The sequence below is a fragment of the Sphaerodactylus townsendi genome, unplaced genomic scaffold (genome assembly GCF_021028975.2).
Source record: "Sphaerodactylus townsendi isolate TG3544 unplaced genomic scaffold, MPM_Stown_v2.3 scaffold_19, whole genome shotgun sequence".
Lineage (NCBI taxonomy): Eukaryota > Metazoa > Chordata > Lepidosauria > Squamata > Sphaerodactylidae > Sphaerodactylus > Sphaerodactylus townsendi.
Genome location: NW_025950352.1, coordinates 2,217,928 through 2,235,009, shown reverse-complemented (window position 1 = coordinate 2,235,009; position 17,082 = coordinate 2,217,928). Strand labels below are relative to the sequence as shown.

The 17,082-nt window shown below is 50.1% G+C and overlaps 1 protein-coding gene across 1 annotated transcript; it reads left to right on the top strand.

Moving 5' to 3' along the window:
- The first annotated feature begins 241 nt into the window (after positions 1 to 241).
- On the top strand, positions 242 to 16,622 carry LOC125425108 (lymphocyte antigen 6E-like). Its single transcript, XM_048482623.1, has 3 exons — positions 242 to 373; positions 14,227 to 14,346; positions 16,087 to 16,622. Exons 1-3 carry the CDS (start codon positions 322 to 324, stop codon positions 16,293 to 16,295), a joined length of 381 nt encoding a protein of 126 aa, XP_048338580.1. The 5' UTR covers positions 242 to 321; the 3' UTR covers positions 16,296 to 16,622.
- Positions 16,623 to 17,082: the final 460 nt, after the last annotated feature.

Sequence of the window (17,082 nt, the reverse complement as noted above, 5' to 3'; positions counted from 1 at the left end):
GAAAAGCGTGGCTCTTTGCTCCCTTTGTTCCGACCGGAGGAGAATGAATGAGCTGAATTGTACAAAGGTCTGGGGGGCCTGGGAGAAGGACCCTCTTGGAGCAAAAACAGGCCACTGCAATCCAGCTAGGTTTGGCATCCTCCTTGTGGCCAGATTTAGATTCCAGGAGTGGCCGAGCCGGCCCTGCCTCTCCAAGCCCACACCTCCTAGCTCCTCCTCCGGCACACACTCAGCCCTTATAGGCCATCGGGGAGGCAGCTGCCAGATTCCTTGGGAGGAGAAGTCAGACTGCTTGGATTTGCTCAAAGATCGCCAGGAAAGATGAAGGCAACGCTTGCAGCTTTCCTAGCTGTCCTCCTGTGTGTGGAGAGAGGTAAGCAGTGTGGAGAGAGGAGCAGCAGTGGCGTAGGAGGTTAAGAGCTCGTGCATCTAATCTGGAGTAACCGGGTTTGATTCCCAGCTCTGCCGCCTGAGCTGTGGAGGTTTATCTGGGGAATTCAGATTAGCCTGTACACTCCCAACACACGCCAGCTGGGTGACCTTGGGCTAGTCACAGCTTCTCGGAGCTCTCTCAGCCCCACCCACCTCACAGGGTGTTTGTTGTGAGGGGGAAAGGACAAGGAGATTGTAAGCCCCTTTGAGTCTCCTGCAGGAGAGAAAGGGGGGGATAGAAATCCAAACTCTTCTTCTTCTTCTTCTACGGTCGAGGCCCGGGGGAAGCTAGGCGAGCAGAACGTAGGGAGACCCGAGTTCTAATCTTCACCCAGCACTGGGCGATGCTGCGCCTTCCCCCTGCTGTCTCTCTCTGCTTAACCCCCGGGGTTCAAGTTTGGGTTTGCCTTTGCATTTTCTCATGATTTTTTTTTTAAAAAGATCTCATACCTGGATATAATAATGCATTGCAAACTGCCTTGAAGGTTTGGCTGGAAGGAGGAACATCTTAAAATTAAATCATGTCGGGTTTATGGGGCCAGATATGTCCTGAGATCTTGGCAGAAGGGGCGGGTTGCAAATAGGATCGGGAAGAAAAAAAATAGAACGGTCGCTTTGGATGTTCCTGCTTACCTGGGAACTTCGGCAAACAAGAGAGCTGCTGTCGGAAGAGAAGAAAACCTGAGCCCAGGAGAACGTGTAGAATCTTAGCTTTCGATTGGCAGGGGTGTCTTCATCAGGTACCCAGGAGGTATTGGCTCTTGAAAGCTTACACCCTGGAAATGCGGTTGGTGCCTTACATCTGGCTCTTCTTGCCCCAGACCAGCTCAGCTACTCACCTGGAACGAGCAACTAAAAAAAATGTGCCTGCCCCAAAGAGCTTACAATCATTTCTCTGATCAGCATAGGCATTTAAGACACTGAAGGTCTGGAAATGGATCTTCCAAGCGTTTCTATCCCAAGTAGCATCCAGAAAGGGAAGCATTCAGATCTGGGTAGGTAGGATTGCTTACTTCCCCCCGTGCGCCAGAACTAGCCCCTTCCAAGTCTTCCGTCCCGACCTGGGTTCAATTGGACCTCGTGGTGTGAAGGGGAAACCGGGAAATCCAACTGGGGAAACGGAAGGGGTCAGGAAAGTGGTTGGGAGACCCAATTTGGGATCTCTAGGGCAGCGTCCGGTTAGTCCTAGAGTTACTGCCTTGCCCCCAAGGGATGGCCAAAGTTTGGAGGCCATAACAGCATGGGGTGCTGTGTGGTTTCCGGGCTGTATGGCCGTGTTCTAGCAGCATTCTCTCCTGACGTTTCGGCTGCATCTGTGGCTGATCCTCCGAAGATGCCAGCCACAGATGCAGGTGAAACGTCAGGAGAGAATGCTGCTAGAACACGGCCATACAGCCCGGAAACCACACAGCGCCCCAGTGATTCCGGCCGTGAAAGCCTTCGACAATACATAACTGCATGTTTCGTGTAGAAGTTCCCTCTTTGTTCACAGCATTTCTAGCAGCAATCTCTGCACACCACTCCCAGCCCACGCCACGATACTTGTCTAGACAGAATGCGGGACGGCTTCGAAAATCGGTGGCGGTCAGAGGTGTCTAACAAGCAAATGCCCTTTCTAGAGTAGACTCCCCTTCTTGGAAGCTGCTGCAGCCGGGAGGGGCTGGAGAGCTTGTTGGATCCTGGCAAAAAGCGAGCTTGTTTGAATTTCCAGAAGAGCGAGAGAGGCTCTCCTTGGGCAATGTTTCTGTGGTTTGGATGCAGCTTGCGGAAAAAATATGATGGGCGGTCCGGTCTGGCGCGAGTTCAGAGCTTTTTCCATAATCACTCCGATGACATAGTGGTGCTTTCTCGTTGCAAGAGAAATGAGCACATCGTTTGCTGAATTTGAGATGTGTCCAGTTCTGGTCGCCGCATCTCAAAAAGGATATTGAAGAGATAGAAAAAGTGCAGAGAAGGGCAACAAGGATGATTGAAGGACTGGAGCACCTTCCTTATGAGGAGAGGCTGCAGCGTTTGGGACTCTTTAGTTTGGAGAGGAGACGTCTGAGGGGGGATATGATTGAAGTCTATACAATTTTGCATGGGGTAGAAAATGTTGACAGAGAGAAATTTTTCTCTCTTTCTCACAATACTAGAACCAGGGGGCATTCATTGAAAATGCTGGGGGAAAGAATTAGGACTAATCAAAGGAAACACTTCTTCACCCAACGTGGGATTGGTGTTTGGAATATGCTGCCACAGGAGGTGGTGATGGCCACTCACCTGGATAGCTTTAAAGAGGGCTCGGACAGATTTATGGAGGAGAAGTCGATTTATGGCTACCAATGTGTTTATATTTGTACGACCGCTCCTGTTGATGTTGTAGTGAATGTTGTTCACCGCCCGGAGCCCTTCGGGGATCGGGCGGTATACAAATTAAATAAATAATAATAATAATAATAATCTTGATCCTCCTTGATCTCAGATTGCAAATGCCTTAACAGACCAGGTGCTCGGGAGCAGCAGCCGCAGAAGGCCCTTGCTTTCACCTCCTGCAGGTGAGCTCCCAAAGGCACCTGGTGGGTCACTGCGAGTAGCAGAGTGCTGGACTAGATGGACTCTGGTCTGATCCAGCAGGCTAGTTCTTATGTTCTTATGAATTGTGCAGACTGTGTTTTTTTTTAAATGCTTGAGAAAATCTCATTTTGGGACACCAGACTATTTTGCATGCAAAGCGCTGTCGCGTCGCAGCCGATTTAGGGTGACCCCGTAAAGTTTCCGAGGCAAGAGATGTGCAGAGTTGCTTTGCCGTTGCCGGCCTCTGCCTGGGCGGGGAGAGTTCAGAGAGAACTGTGAGAGGCCCGAGGTCGCCCAGCAGGCTTTGTGTGGAGGAGCCGGGAATCGAACCTGTTTCTCCAGATCGGAGTCTCGCCGGTCTTAACCGCTACATCATGCTGGCTCCTTACCAGAATGCTGGGAGTGGCCAAATGTGAGGTGAACGTTTCCTTTCAAGTCAGGTGCTCGATTCATCTTGGAAAGACTTCTCTTGCGCCTTCTCTCATACCAGAGTCTTCGCTCACTGGCTGGGACCACCTTGGGGGAAATGTTTGTTGTGTGGTCAGCGCATGTTTGTTGGTGGTCAGCAAAAAAATGCGCCCCTTTCTGGGAGGGGGGGTCAGAAACCGGCAGCCTTGGCCCCAAGCCAGCCCTTCTAGGTTCTTTTTTGCATTCTTGCCACGCCTCAGTCTGCAGAGCGGCTGCTGAGCCAGGGAGGGAGTGTTTAAGAGCAGGTGCACTCTAATCTGGAGAACCGGGTTTGATTCCCCGCTCTGCCCCTTGAGCTGTGGAGGCTTATCTGGGGAACCAGATTAGCCTGTGCACTCCCAACACATGCCAGACTAACCTTGGGGTAGTCGCAGTTCTTCGGAGCTCTGAGCCCCACCCGCCTCGCAGGGTGTTTGTTGTGAGGGGAGAAGGGAAAGGTGTTTGTAAGCCCCTTTGAGTCTCCTTACAGGAGAGAAAGGGGGGATATAAATTCAAACTCTTCTTCTTTTCTTCCAGTTGGGGGAAAGGTGAAGGATTTGCATTAAGGAACTGAGGGCCCAGTGGTGGGATCCAAAAATTTTAGTAACAGGTTCCCATGGTGGTGGGATTCAAACTGTGGCGTAGCGCCAATGGGGCTGGACGGGGCACGACGGGGGCGTGGCCAGGAATTCCCGAGGAGTGGGAGAGCATTCCCTGGAGCAGGGCTGTATGTAGCAAGGATGCAGCCGCTCGCTTCGGTCCCTTGGAGCAGAGAAACAAATGCATAGGCGCGGAGACTTGCAATGCACTCCGGTGCACCTCCTGCTAGACTGCTTCAAGTTCTGCGCGCTACTGCTGAGTGGAGGGGCGTCACTAAGGCTAAAATCACGTGGCAAAATCACCAATTAGTAACCCCCTCTCGGCACACACAAATAATTAGTAACCTACTCTCAGGAACCTGTGAGAACCTGCCGGATCCCACCTCTGTTTATACCCCCCCTTCTCTCCTGTAGGAGACTCAAAGGGGCTGACAATCTCCTTTCCCTTCCCCCCTCACAACAAACACTCTGTCAGGTTGGTGGGGCTGAGAGAACTCCGAAGAACTGTGACTAGCCCAAGGTCACCCAGCAGGAGTACAGGAGTGCTGGAACACACCTGGTTCAGCAGATAAGCCTCTGCTACTGAGGAGGAGGAGTGGGGAATCAAACCTGGTACTCCAGATTAGAATCCACCTGCTCTTAACCACTACATCACGCTGACTCTCAAGAGAAAAAAGGCTCTCAAGAGAACCTCTGTCATAGAGCACACCGTTCATTTTCTCCAGTGGGACCTATTTCCATTATCTGGAGATCAGCTGTAGTTCCAGCTCAAGGGCACACCTGGAGGTTGGCAGCCCTAACAGCAGCCCTGTGTTGTATCCGCACAACACCATCTTCTGTTCATGCTCCTTCTGCATTAATTCCTGCTTTGCAGCAATCTTTCCTCAAACTGGTTAGATGCAATCTTTTCCTGAAAGATCACAGTCCAAATGCCTTTGGGCATCACATGGATGGAAAGGTATGCGTTTTTGGTGGCCCCACCCGCACCTGCAATGGTTTATTTACCTCCATCCCCACGGCTCTTATTTTGTACATGCCCTCAGAAGAATCCCTCTTTTTTAAAAACAAAAAGAACAGCTGTTATCACCAAACTGTTTTAATATTATAATAACGCGTTGCCGCAAAGCAGTAGCTCTCAGCTTTCATTCGTTTTTTTAAAAAGTACACCACCTGCCCTTTTCGTTGTGCAGCTATAAAGGGGAATGTGCAACAGGCATTTGCTGACAAGCAAAAGGGAGCACGTATTTATTTGTGGCAGGTGCAAACTCAGCTTTTGACAAATGAAAGAGGCACAGCTTGTTCCAGCCCCGCCCCCCGGGCTTGCCTTTGATTCCAAGAGTTCCCAGTGCAGATAAATTAGTTCAGCGGGAATGTTGGAGCCATCAGGGAAGAGGAGACACAAGCATGTGAAATCTGGGGATTCTTTGCTCAAGCAGTGCTCCCCATTAAATGCATGGGGAATTCCACGGCATATAAGAACATAAGAACATAAGAACTGGCCTGCTGGATCAGACCAGAGTCCATCTAGTCCAGCTCTCTGCTACTCGCAGTGGCCCACCAGGTGCCTTTGGGAGCTCACCTGCAGGAGGTGAAAGCAATGGCCTTAAGAACATAAGAAAGAGCCTGCTGGATCAGACAAGAGTCCATCTAGTCCAGCTCTCTGCTACTCGCAGTGGCCCAGCAGGTGCCTTTGGGAGCTCACAGGCAGGAGGTGAAAGCAATGGCCTTAAGAACATAAGAAAGAGCCTGCTGGATCAGACAAGAGTCCATCTAGTCCAGCACTCTGCTACTCGCAGTGGCCCACCAGGTGCCTTTGGGAGCTCACCTGCAGGAGGTGAAAGCAATGGCCTTCTGCGGCTGCTGCTGCTCCTGAGCACCTGGTCTGTTAAGGCATTTGCAATCTGAGATCAAGGAGGATCAAGATTGGGAGCCACAGATCAACCCTCCATAAATCTGTTCAGAAGCCTTTTTTAAAACGCCATCCAGATTTGAGTGGGCCATCACCACCTCCTTCTGTGGCAGCATATTCCAAACACCAATCCCACGCTATGCAGAAGAAGTGTTTCCCCTTTGATTAGTCCTAACAATTCTTCCCCAGCATTTTCAATGGATGCCCCCTGGTTCTAGTATTGTGAGAAAGAGAGAAAAATGTCTCTGTCCACATTTTCTACCCCGTGCAAGTATACTCTTACCTAGAACTTCAATCATATCCCCCCTCAGACGTCTCCTCTCCAAACTAAAGAGTCCCAAACGCTGCAGCCTCTCCTCATAGGGAAGGTGCTCCAGTCCCTCAATCATCCTCGTTGCCCTTCTCTGCCCTTTTTTTCTATCTCTTCCTATATCCTTTTTTGAGATCACGGCGACCAGAACTGAACACAGTACTCCAAGTGCGGTCGCACCACAGCTTTATATAAGGGCATGACAATCCTTGCAGTTTTATTATCAACTCCTTTCCTAATTATCCCCAGCATAGAGTTTGCCTTTTTCACAGCTGCCATGCATTAAGTTGACATTCCCATGGAACTATCAACTAAGATGCCCAAATCCCTTTCCTGGTCTGGGACTGATAGCACTGACCCCTGTAGCGTGTATGTGAAGTTTAGCTTCAGAAGTTACCCGTTCCTCAACTGTCCCATCCCCTTCTCAGTCTGTATGGCCCTCTCCGCACACACAAGGCGACTCAGGTTCGACTCGTGTCCGCGGAAATCCGTTACCTGAGCTCGACTCCTCCGTTCTCCGCACAGCAGCTGACTCGTGTCCCCGGAGCCGAGTTCAGAGGGCGGGATCACCTCCCTGTGCTGCGTCCCGATTGGTTGCTGAGTTACCTGAGCTCAACTCTGCTGTTACTGGGTTTTTTTTAAGGTGCGCTTCTCGCCGCCGCCACGAGTCTCCCGTTCTGTGCATGGGCGAAATACTGCGCTGTGATTGGCTGGCTGGCAGAGTCGAGGCGAGGGAGATTCCGCACTCCTGAGTTCGCCAGTTGACTCGACTTCCCAGTCGAGCTCAGAAATTTAACGGCGAGACGGGGGTGAGTCGAGTCAGACACGAGTCCGACGCTACGGCTGTGCGGAGTACCCAGGTCGGACCCAAGTTGATCTAAGGTCGAATCCTACAGTGCGGAAGGGCCTTATGTCCACCTGCACTGTAGCGAAGAAAGGGAGCAAAGGAAAAATGCATGCCCCGTATAGGAGATTTCCAATGGACACAGTCGCCCAGTGAACATAAAAGGACCTCTAAACTGAATATTAGCCGAGCAGCATAAAAGAGACAAATACACAGTTGCTGATTACATAAATGAATTTTACTATTAGGGAGGGTTACATGGAAAGAAAATAATAACACCTTTCTATGCTACCATGTTTCCCCGAAAATAAGACAGTGTCTTATATTAATTTTTGCTCCCAAAGATGCGCTATGTCTTATTTTCAGGGGATGTCTTATTTTTCTGTGTTCTGTTCGTCGGGCATGCTTCCAAACAAAAACTTTGCTACGTCTTACTTTCAGGGGATGCCTTATATTTTGCACTTCAGCAAAACCTCTACTACGTCTTATTTTCAGGGGATGTCTTATATTCGGGGAAACAGGGTAGTACTATACTTGGTTACACGTTTGTTACCTCGTGGTTTCACATCATGGCTATGACTATCTGCTTAAAGAAACATACTTTATAACTTTCTGTCATGTTAGCAATGCCTGGCCAACTGACCAATCGCTTAATCAATAGAGTAGGCCATAAAACTGTGACCTCAGCAACTAATTAACATACACACGCTTAACCCTTCCGTGTCTGAAGTGTGACAAACTCTTGCAAAATACCAACACGTTGACCTGGTCATCAGGATGGAGGGTTCAAAGAGGGGAAGGAATATTCACCTCCCACCCAAGTGTCCCTTTGGGTTAGAAACAAAGTGTTCCCCTTCCTTCCCCTCCCCGCTTTTCTATTGGCGGTTCCTTGACTTCAACTTTCCCCCACTATTCTCTTCCATGTTCACACATTTCCTATGCAATGTCTGGGGCTAACTTGAAGGTTAAAATGGGCCAAGCTGGTTCCATCCTTCTGACAAACTGGAGTCAGAGTGGGTCTACTGGAGTAAAAGGGCTATGTCATAAGAACATAAGAAGAACATAAGAACAAGCCAACTGGATCACACCAGAGTCCATCTAGTCCAGCTCTCTGCTACTCGCAGTGGCCCACCAGGTGCCTTTGGGAGCTCCCATACAGGATGTGAAAGCAATGGCCTTCTGCGGCTGTTGCTCCCGAGCACCTGGTCTGTTAAGGCATTTGCAATCTCAGATCAAAGAGGATCAAGATTGGTAGCCAGAGATCGACTTCTCCTCCATAAATCTGTCCAAGCCCTTTTTAAAGCTATCCAAATTAGTGGCCATCACCACCTCCTGTGGCAGCATCTTCCAAACACCAATCACAGGTTGCATGAAGAAGTGTTTCCTTTTATTAGTCCTAATTCTCCCCCCCAGCATTTTCAATGGATGCCCCCTGGTTCTAGTATGGTGAGAAAGAGAGAAAAATTTCTCTCTGTCAACATTTTCTACCCCATTTATAATTTTATAGACTTCAATCATATGTCAGCAGCAGTGCAGGAGACAATGAATGAATGAATGAATGAATGAATGAATGAATGAATGAATGAATGAATGAATGAATGAATGAATGAATGAATGAATGAATGAATGAATGAATGAGGCCTATCCAGCATCTCTGGGGCTCAGCTCATCCTGACCCCCAGCTGCCTTCCAGGAAAGCTGGGAAGTTCTCCAGCTTGTGAAAAGTTTGCTCCATCCTTCACTTTGGCCCGTACAGGCGAGTTTGTCCAAATAATTTAAACCCAAACTATGCATAGCAAGCCTTTATTGGCATAGACAACAGTACAACAATAATTAAAAAACGGATTAAAAAGCATATTCAATACAGGGAATAAATGTTAGGTCGCAGGAAATCTACTGGAGTTTAGTAATTTCCAGGAGAAAGTCTGCCACTATCATACAGAGAGAAGGATCAGGATTGTCCAACAAGTAGTGTAATCTAATTAAATCGGGGAGATGGGGTAAATGTAAAGGAGTAAGATTCACATACTTGGATCTGATTTCCTTGAATCTGAGACAGTGTAGTAATTGGTGGGCCAGAGATTCAACTGAGCCATCGTTACATGGGCATAATCTTTTAGCCTTTTCTTGCTTATTAAATCTGCCATGTAACAAGGCAGAAGGCATAACATTAAACCTGGCGAGCATTATGGCTCTCCTTTGAGCAGGGTTTATTAAGCAATACAGGTAGTGTGCCAAGTGGCCCTGTTCAAAATCATTTAAACCCTGTATTGTGTAGAAGCTCTGGCATTCTCCTGGGCTTCAAAGTGTTTCTCTGACTGCTTGCCAGCACTAAATATTTCCACACAACGCTTGGGGTTTTTTGAGTCTCCTGTGGAGGAGAGTCTCATGGCTGGGGAAAACCACAAAGAATAATGAGGGGTGTGGTTTAGGAGACCTTGGAGGAGGAAGCCGTCTCCTGGGCTGTCTGGGCCAAATGGGTGTGAGCAATTACGCTCTTCCACAAACTTCGATTAGTTACGACTTCCCAAGGGGTGCACCTTAACAAACCGAGGTTAGTAACTGTGGGGGAGGCCTCAGCAGTTCACTCAGAGGTGGGATCCAGCAGGTTCTCACAGGTTCCCGAGAGTAGGTTACTAATTATTTGTGTGTGCCGAGAGGGGGTTACTAATTGGTGGTTTTGCCACGTGATTTCTGCCTTAGTTACGCCCCTCTTTTCAGCAGTAGCGCGCAGAACTTGAAGCAGTCTAGCAGGAGGTGCACCGGCGTGCGTGGCAGCCTGCGCCTGCGTGCATTCGTTTCCTGCCCAAGGACCGGCGCAGCGGCTGCGTCCTTGCCACAGCTCCACCCAGGAATGCCCCACCCCTGGAATGCCCGGCCATGCCCCCGTCGTGCCCCGCCCAGCCCCATTGGCGCTATGCCAGTTTGAATCCCACCACCATGGGAACCTATTACTAAAATTTTTGGATCCCACCACTGAGTTCACTGCAGTTTGTTGTAGACTTTGTCCTTCCGCCTTGGCACACTGCGTTATGAGGAAGAGAAAAGGGTGCATAATTCGATCAATCAGTCAAAAGCACTTATCATAGGAACCATCCCAGTATGTGAACTGAGCCGTGGGTAGATGAAGGATCCGTGCCCTTTAGAATCTGGGACATTTCCCTGCCTCAGAGCCCCACATGACACCCCCTTTGGTTGGTTGTCTTTTGCGTATTATGTACTCTGATGCTTCCCAGAATTATACCAACATCCTCTCCCCACTCGTGTGCAACCGTCCCTCCCCTGAGCTGCTAGATTATGCAGTCAATAAAAACCCGGCCCACACAGTTTCACCACCTCAAATGAGATCGGGTGTGACGTGGTTCTTTCGGGGACCTTTGGGAAATGTTTTGTGTGGGATGACACAGGCTGGCTCAGGGGCTGGAGAGGTGGAGCACCTGACAGAAGTCCCCCAGGTAGTATTTCCCCACGTTTACAGCCTTGCACAGAGCACCCAAGAGAATCAGAATTCGGGGTCAGGGGATCAGAGAATTGTTAGCATAAAGCCCCCACATTCAATTGGGGTTCCTTATATTTCTGCAACTCGGTGGCCACGCATAAGGGCTCAGGTGCAGCTTTTCGTTCTTTAGTTCAGGGGTCCCCAACATGGAAGCAGTGGCACCCACTGACATCCTTTCTGGCAGGTAGGACTGGCCATCGGAGATTTCGTTGGATGTGCAGATTTTTAAAGATGTTGCTTTGGCAACAGCAGCAACCACCACACAAGGAACTTCGCTGTGTGACTGAAGCAAAGCTGTGGCAGCCATTTTGTGGCTGTCTCCGCCCCTAGCAGCCATTTTGTGGCTGTCTCTGCCTCCAGCTGCAGCCATTTTGTGGCTGTCTCCGCCCCCAGCAGCCATTTTGTGGCTGTCTCCGCCCCCAGCAGCAGCCATTTTGTGACTGTCTCTGCCTCCAGCTGCAGCCATTTTGTGGCTGTCTCCGCCCCCAGCAGCCATTTTGTGGCTGTCTCCGCCCCCAGCAGCAGCCATTTTGTGACTGTCTCTGCCTCCAGCAGCAGCCATTTTGTGGCTGTCTCCACCCCAGCAGCCATTTTGTGGCTGTCTCCGCCCCCAGCAGCCATTTTGTGGCTGTCTCTGCCTCCAGCCGCAGCCATTTTGTGGCTGTCTCCGCCCCCAGCAGCCATTTTGTGACTGCGCCTCCAGCCGCAGCCATTTTGTGGCTGTCTCCGCCCCAGCAGCCATTTTGTGGCTGTCTCCGCCCCCAGCAGCCATTTTGTGGCTGTCTCTGCCTCCAGCAGCCATTTTGTGGCTGTCTCCGCCCCAGCAGCCATTTTGTGGCTGTCTCTGCCCCCGCAGCAGCCATTTTGTGTCTGTTTCCGCCTCCAGCAGCAGCCATTTTGTGGCTGTCTCCACCCCAGCAGCCATTTTGTGGTTGTCTCTGCCCCAGCAGCCATTTTGTGGCTATCTCTGCCTCCAGCCGCAGGCATTTTGTGGCTGTCTCCGTCCCCAGCAGCCATTTTGTGGCTGTCTCCGCCCCCAGCAGCCATTTTGTGACTGCGCCTCCAGCCGCAGCCATTTTGTGGCTGTCTCCACCCCCAGCAGCAGCCATTCTGCAGCTGCACCCACCACACTGCATCAGAACTCCAAAGGTGCCCACAGACTCAAAAAGGTTGGGAACCCTTGCTATAGTTCACAGGGTTCACACCTGTGCTTTTGGCATCCCTCTGCCAGCCAGAGCAATCTCTCCTGGCACAGGTGGAGCACAGAGCATGGAGGTTTCATGCAGACCCGGGAGACACCACTGCCACACAAGAAGCAGGCCCTGATCGATTTCCCAGGTCCCATGACGTTCCTTTCACCTGGCTGGGAGAGTTCAGCCCGCTGGAAATAAACAGGAGTGAGGCAAGAGGGTGGAAACCTCATTATGATGATGCTCCAAATGGAATGTTATTATTGAGAGAGCGTGGATCAGCCAGGCGCTTGTGCAACCAGGCCTGCAAACTGCCCAACTTCAGCACCAAGTCCTTCCTTCCTTCCTTCCTTCCTTCCTTCCTTCCTTCCTTCCTTCCTTCCTTCCTTCCTTCCTTCCTTCCTTCCTTCCTTCCTACCTACCTACCTACCTACCTACCTACCTACCTACCTACCTACCTACCTATCTATCTATCATCAAATGTATATACCGCCCCATCCCCTGAGAGCTCTGGGCAGTAAACCACAAAATAGTGTTACATAAACAGCAATAGCAATAAAAAAATTAATATAGTTAACATCATTAAAACATAAAATTACAGCATTCCACATAGATCACTTGGTGTCCAGCATTAAAACGATCAATAAAACCCTCCCAGAGACGGGGACGGTAAATCCAGATGTCACAAGGTCCCAGAATGTTAAAAGGGAGGGACGAAAAGGGCGCACACCATCAGCGGCTGGCTTCCCCAAAGGCCCGGCGGAACAACTCGGTCTTACAGGCCCTGCGGAACTCTCCAAGATCCCGCAGGGCCTGGACAGTTGGAGGAAGAGTGTTCCACCAGGCCGGGGCCGGGGCCGTAAAAGCCCTGGCCCGGGTGGAGGCCAGCCGTGTCATTGATGGCTGATGGGGAACCACTACTGACAGGGATGCCCCTAGTTAGGAGAGGAAAGGAGACAGGGAAATTGGCAGGTGCCAAGAGGCTGCCCGGCATAAACAAGTTGGCCAGGGAGTATTGAACACCTTGGCCAGACTCCTGGGGTTTCCAAGTCAACCACAGACGTGCCTGGGCTTGGCAGGAGTCATGGGCTTACCCAGCACATGTCCCCTGGGAAAAATCCCAGACCTACCCATCTGGACATATGGAAACCTTCCATTCCAGTTTCCCTATTGGTGCTCTCTCCACTGTACCTAGCTAGGCAGCCTGTCGTTCTTACTCCAATTCCCCCTGGGCTTCTTACCCCCTCCAGCCCTTTCCCACCTTACCAGGTCTACGTGCAGGGGCTGCTGGGAAATGTAGTCCTCACTCAGCATTCTCCTTAAATATCTTTCTTGAAGCATGCCCTTTTTCATGCACATCAAACAAAGAAGCAATGCTACCTTGATGATGTAGCTTTAACGTGACGCAAAAGGCACAATAAAATAACTCTTTTAGGTCAAACCAACGTCTGCGCGGCCCAGTATGAACAAAATATACATTTTATTATATTCTCATTTGTGTAAAATATCAAAAAGACAGAAAACGTTAAGAATAGGATACAAAAAACTGCATACAAAAAACTGAAAACAAAAAGGAACGATAGAATAACTCTTGGGTCAAACCAAGGTCCATAACGCATAATGTGACTTAAAATTTTTTTTGATTGTTTTCTCATTCATACAAAATATCAAAAAGACAGAAAATGTCAAAAATAGGATACAAAAAACAAAAACAAAAAAATCATACAATGAATATAAAATACTAAATTTAACAAACAAATTTAGTATTTTATATTCATTGTACGATTTTGTTTGTTTGTCTCCTTACAGGACAAAAAAACAGGGGGTATAAATCTGGAAAAGCAGGACTTGGTGAACAGATAATTCCAGATGACTTATTCAAGCAAATGAGAGAAGTTACACATTATAAGAAGACTGGGTACAGGCAGCGTTCTCAAAGGCATTAGCTAGTTTGGGCACATCTCTTGCAATACTAAAAGTGTAGGATTTGGGTTTGAACATATTTCAATAATGATAAGGATTAGCAGAGCAATCCTAAAGAGGTGTTGTGGGTTTTCTGAGCTGCGTGGCCGTGGCCTGGTAGTTTTTGGCTGCAGCCATAGATGCGAGCGAAACATTAGGAGCAAAAACAACCAGACTGCGGCCCCACAACCTCAGAAATTCTGATGACAAATCTTCACTGGGTCTACTTAGGATCCTACTCAATGGGGCTTGCTCTAAGGAAAATGGTCTGAGAATCTTCCCGCTCCTTTTTTTTTTTTTTAAAAAACAGAATCTAAGAAATATAAGAAATTCGACAATGCAATCTAAGAAATGTTTGTGGGGGGTCAACCATTGCTTTCTTCATAGGACCACAAGCTGGTACATACCCCTGTTTTACGCCTCTGTCATGCTGTGGGTCTAACCATTTGTTCTTGTGTTTTGTGTACAATTTGTTTAGTGTCGTCACTCGTGTGCTTCCATTGTGATAATGAGTCGACCAACTGGAACTGCTTAAGCATGAAGACGTGTGATGACACGGACAAGTACTGCGTCACAAAATACCTCGGCGGAGGATACGGTAGGTGTTCGGACATCACAAACTCTCTGTGACCGCGTTCAGGCTGGAACTTCCTTGTAATTTTAGACTGGGCCTAACCGGCATGTGACTTGCTCAAACCAGCCATGAACAAGCAACCTACCAGGGACCGGAAAACTCTTCCTTTTGTAGCCGGATTGGGACTTAACATAGGCACTGGTACACCCCAATTCTCAGAGTGGCGTCTTCCAGGTTACTGGTCCAGGCTCACTGGCCAGAGCTCATGAAAGGATCAACAGTGGCATCTAAGGTCGTTTCCCCACTTACCTCGACCACCCTGGCTTCGCCTAGCGGGCTACTCTCCTCAACGCAGCGTCATTTCTGCTCGGCGCTCCCCGGCTTTCCCACCGACCCTGCACGCAGGTCACCTGTGCGCCGTTTTGAGGAGCGCCAGGAATGATGCGCGCGGAGGGGGTGCGAGAGCGGCAGCATCGGGGCAGCTGCATTGTCGCCGCCCCTGTAATGGGGAGTGCCGCGGGACCCCGCGCTACGTGGGGAGAGTAGCGTGCAGCAGACGGTAAGTGGGGAAACGACCTACAAAAGCCAAAGCAATTCTGGACTGCATCAATAGGAGTATAGTGTCCTGATTGTGGGATGTAACAGTACCCCTCTATTCTGCACTGGTTAGACCTTTCCTAAAATACCGTTCTGGGTACCGCAATTCAAGAAGGATATTGACAAGCTGGAACGGGTCCAGAGGAAGGCAACCAAAATGGTCAAAGGTCTGGAATCCGTGCCCTGCGAGGAGAGACTTAGGGAGCTGGGGATGTTTAGTTTGATGAAGAGAAGGTTAAGAGGTGACACGATAGCCCTGTTTTGATATTTGAAGGGATGTCGTGTTGAAGAGGGAGCAAGCTTGTTTTCTGCTGCTCCAGAGGCTAGGACCAGGAGTCATGGATTCAAGTTACAGGAAAAGGCATTCCACTCAAACATTAGGAAGAACTTCCTGACGGTCAGGGCTGTTTGACAGTGGAATACACTGAGGGCGGTATAAAGTCTCCTTTGGAGGTTTTTAAACAAAGGCTGGATCGCAGTGGCGTAGTGCCAAGGGGATAGGGTGGGTGCATGGCGCACTGGGCGTGCACCAGTGCAGGGACATGGTGGGGGCATGGCGGCGGGGGAAGTGTTCCAGGTGCGTATTCCGGGTTGCCAGGGCATAGAGCAGGGGGCGCGAGGTCGCTCCGCGATGTACCCCGCGTGCCTCCCTATGGCTCTGCTGGATGGCTAACCGTGAGGAGTGCTTTGATTGTTCCCGCATGGCACAGGTTGGACTTGATGGCCCTTCTGGTCTCTTCCAGCTGTATGATTCTAGCATCTCAGAAGGACTGAGAAACCTTAGTCAGCAACACTGATACCGACCACTCATTGCTTGAGCTAACTAACAAAAACAAACAAAATCAAATAAGCCACCAGGTGGGCCACTGGAAGGAGGAAGAAGAAGAAGAAGAGTTTTGGATTTATATCCCCCCTTTCTCTCCTGCAGGAGACTCAAAGGGGCTGACAATCTCCTTGGGTGGGGCTGAGAGAGCTCCGAGAAGCTGTGACTAGTCACTAGCCCAAGGTCACCCAGCTGGCGTGTGTGGGAGTGCACAGGCTAATCTGAATTCCCCAGATAAGCCTCCACAGCTCAGGCGGCAGAGCTGGGAATCAAACCCGGTTCCTCCAGATTAGATACACAAGCTCTTAAGCTCACTTTTCACTTTCTTCTCCTTCTGTGCGCAGGTGAAAACCGCAAGCAGTCCATCAGCAAGGGCTGCTCCCCGATGTGTCCCCAAGGAGGCGTGGATCTGGGCGTCATGGCTTTCTCGGTGAAGTGCTGCGAGACCCACTTGTGCAATGTCAGTGGGGCGGCCGGCGTGAAGAGCAGCTTCACCGTGCTGGCCGTGGGCGCCCTGGCTAGCCTCTTGTACGTCTTTGGCGCCAAGCTGTGAGGACTCGAGGGGCCGGCGCGGCTTCTCCCGCAGAGAGAGGCCCCGATCCCCTTCATCTGCAAAGCTGGCTGTTAAGAACATGCTTCCAACCCCCAACCCTGGGCCTTTGTAAGGGCAACGAAGTTGTGTCTTGTAGCACCATGCAGCTTGGCTGGGAAAGTCCCCCACAACCTCCCCCTGTCTATAAATTCACCTGTGTGTAGGCCGCTCAGTAGAAGAAGAAGAAGAGGAGTTTGGATTTCTATCCCCCCTTTCTCTCCTGCAGGAGACTCAAAGGGGCTGACAATCTCCTTCCCCCCTCACAACAAACACCCTGTGAGGTAGGTGGGGCTGAGAGAGCTCCGAGAAGCTGTGACTAGCCCAAGGTCACCCAGCTGGCGTGTGTGGGAGTGCACAGGCTAGTCTGAATTCCCCAGATAAGCCTCCGCAACTCAAGCGGCAGAGCCGAGAATCAAACCCGGTTCCTCCAGATCAGCGTGCACCTGCTCTTAGCCACTGCGCCACTGCTGCTCCCTGTAGAGTTGCCAGAATCCATGTAAGGTCTGGAACTGCAGCTGACTATAGAGATCAGTTTGCTTCAAAAAGCAAATAGCAGCCTCGGACAGGGGGGGCTATAGCATCGGTCCTGCCCCAAACACTCTTTTCCCCAGTCTCTGCCACCAAATCCCTAGGAATTTCCCTACCCAAAGCTGGTTATGCTACTGGAACGAGAATGCTGCCGTGCTTGCTTTTCAGTAGAACTACTCGCGAGTAAGCCCCTCAGCTTGGTAACCTCCCCAGTAAGCGC

What these genes read in the sequence shown, in the direction of transcription:
- LOC125425108 (XM_048482623.1), top strand. Translation starts at nt 322, where the DNA reads ATGAAGGCAACGCTTGCAGCTTTCCTAGCTGTCCTCCTGTGTGTGGAG. An exon ending in CCTCCTGTGTGTGGAGAGAG is followed by an intron (nt 374 to 14,226) that starts GTAAGCAGTGTG and finishes CAATTTGTTTAG; the next exon opens with TGTCGTCACTCGTGTGCTTC. An exon ending in ATACCTCGGCGGAGGATACG is followed by an intron (nt 14,347 to 16,086) that starts GTAGGTGTTCGG and finishes TTCTGTGCGCAG; the next exon opens with GTGAAAACCGCAAGCAGTCC.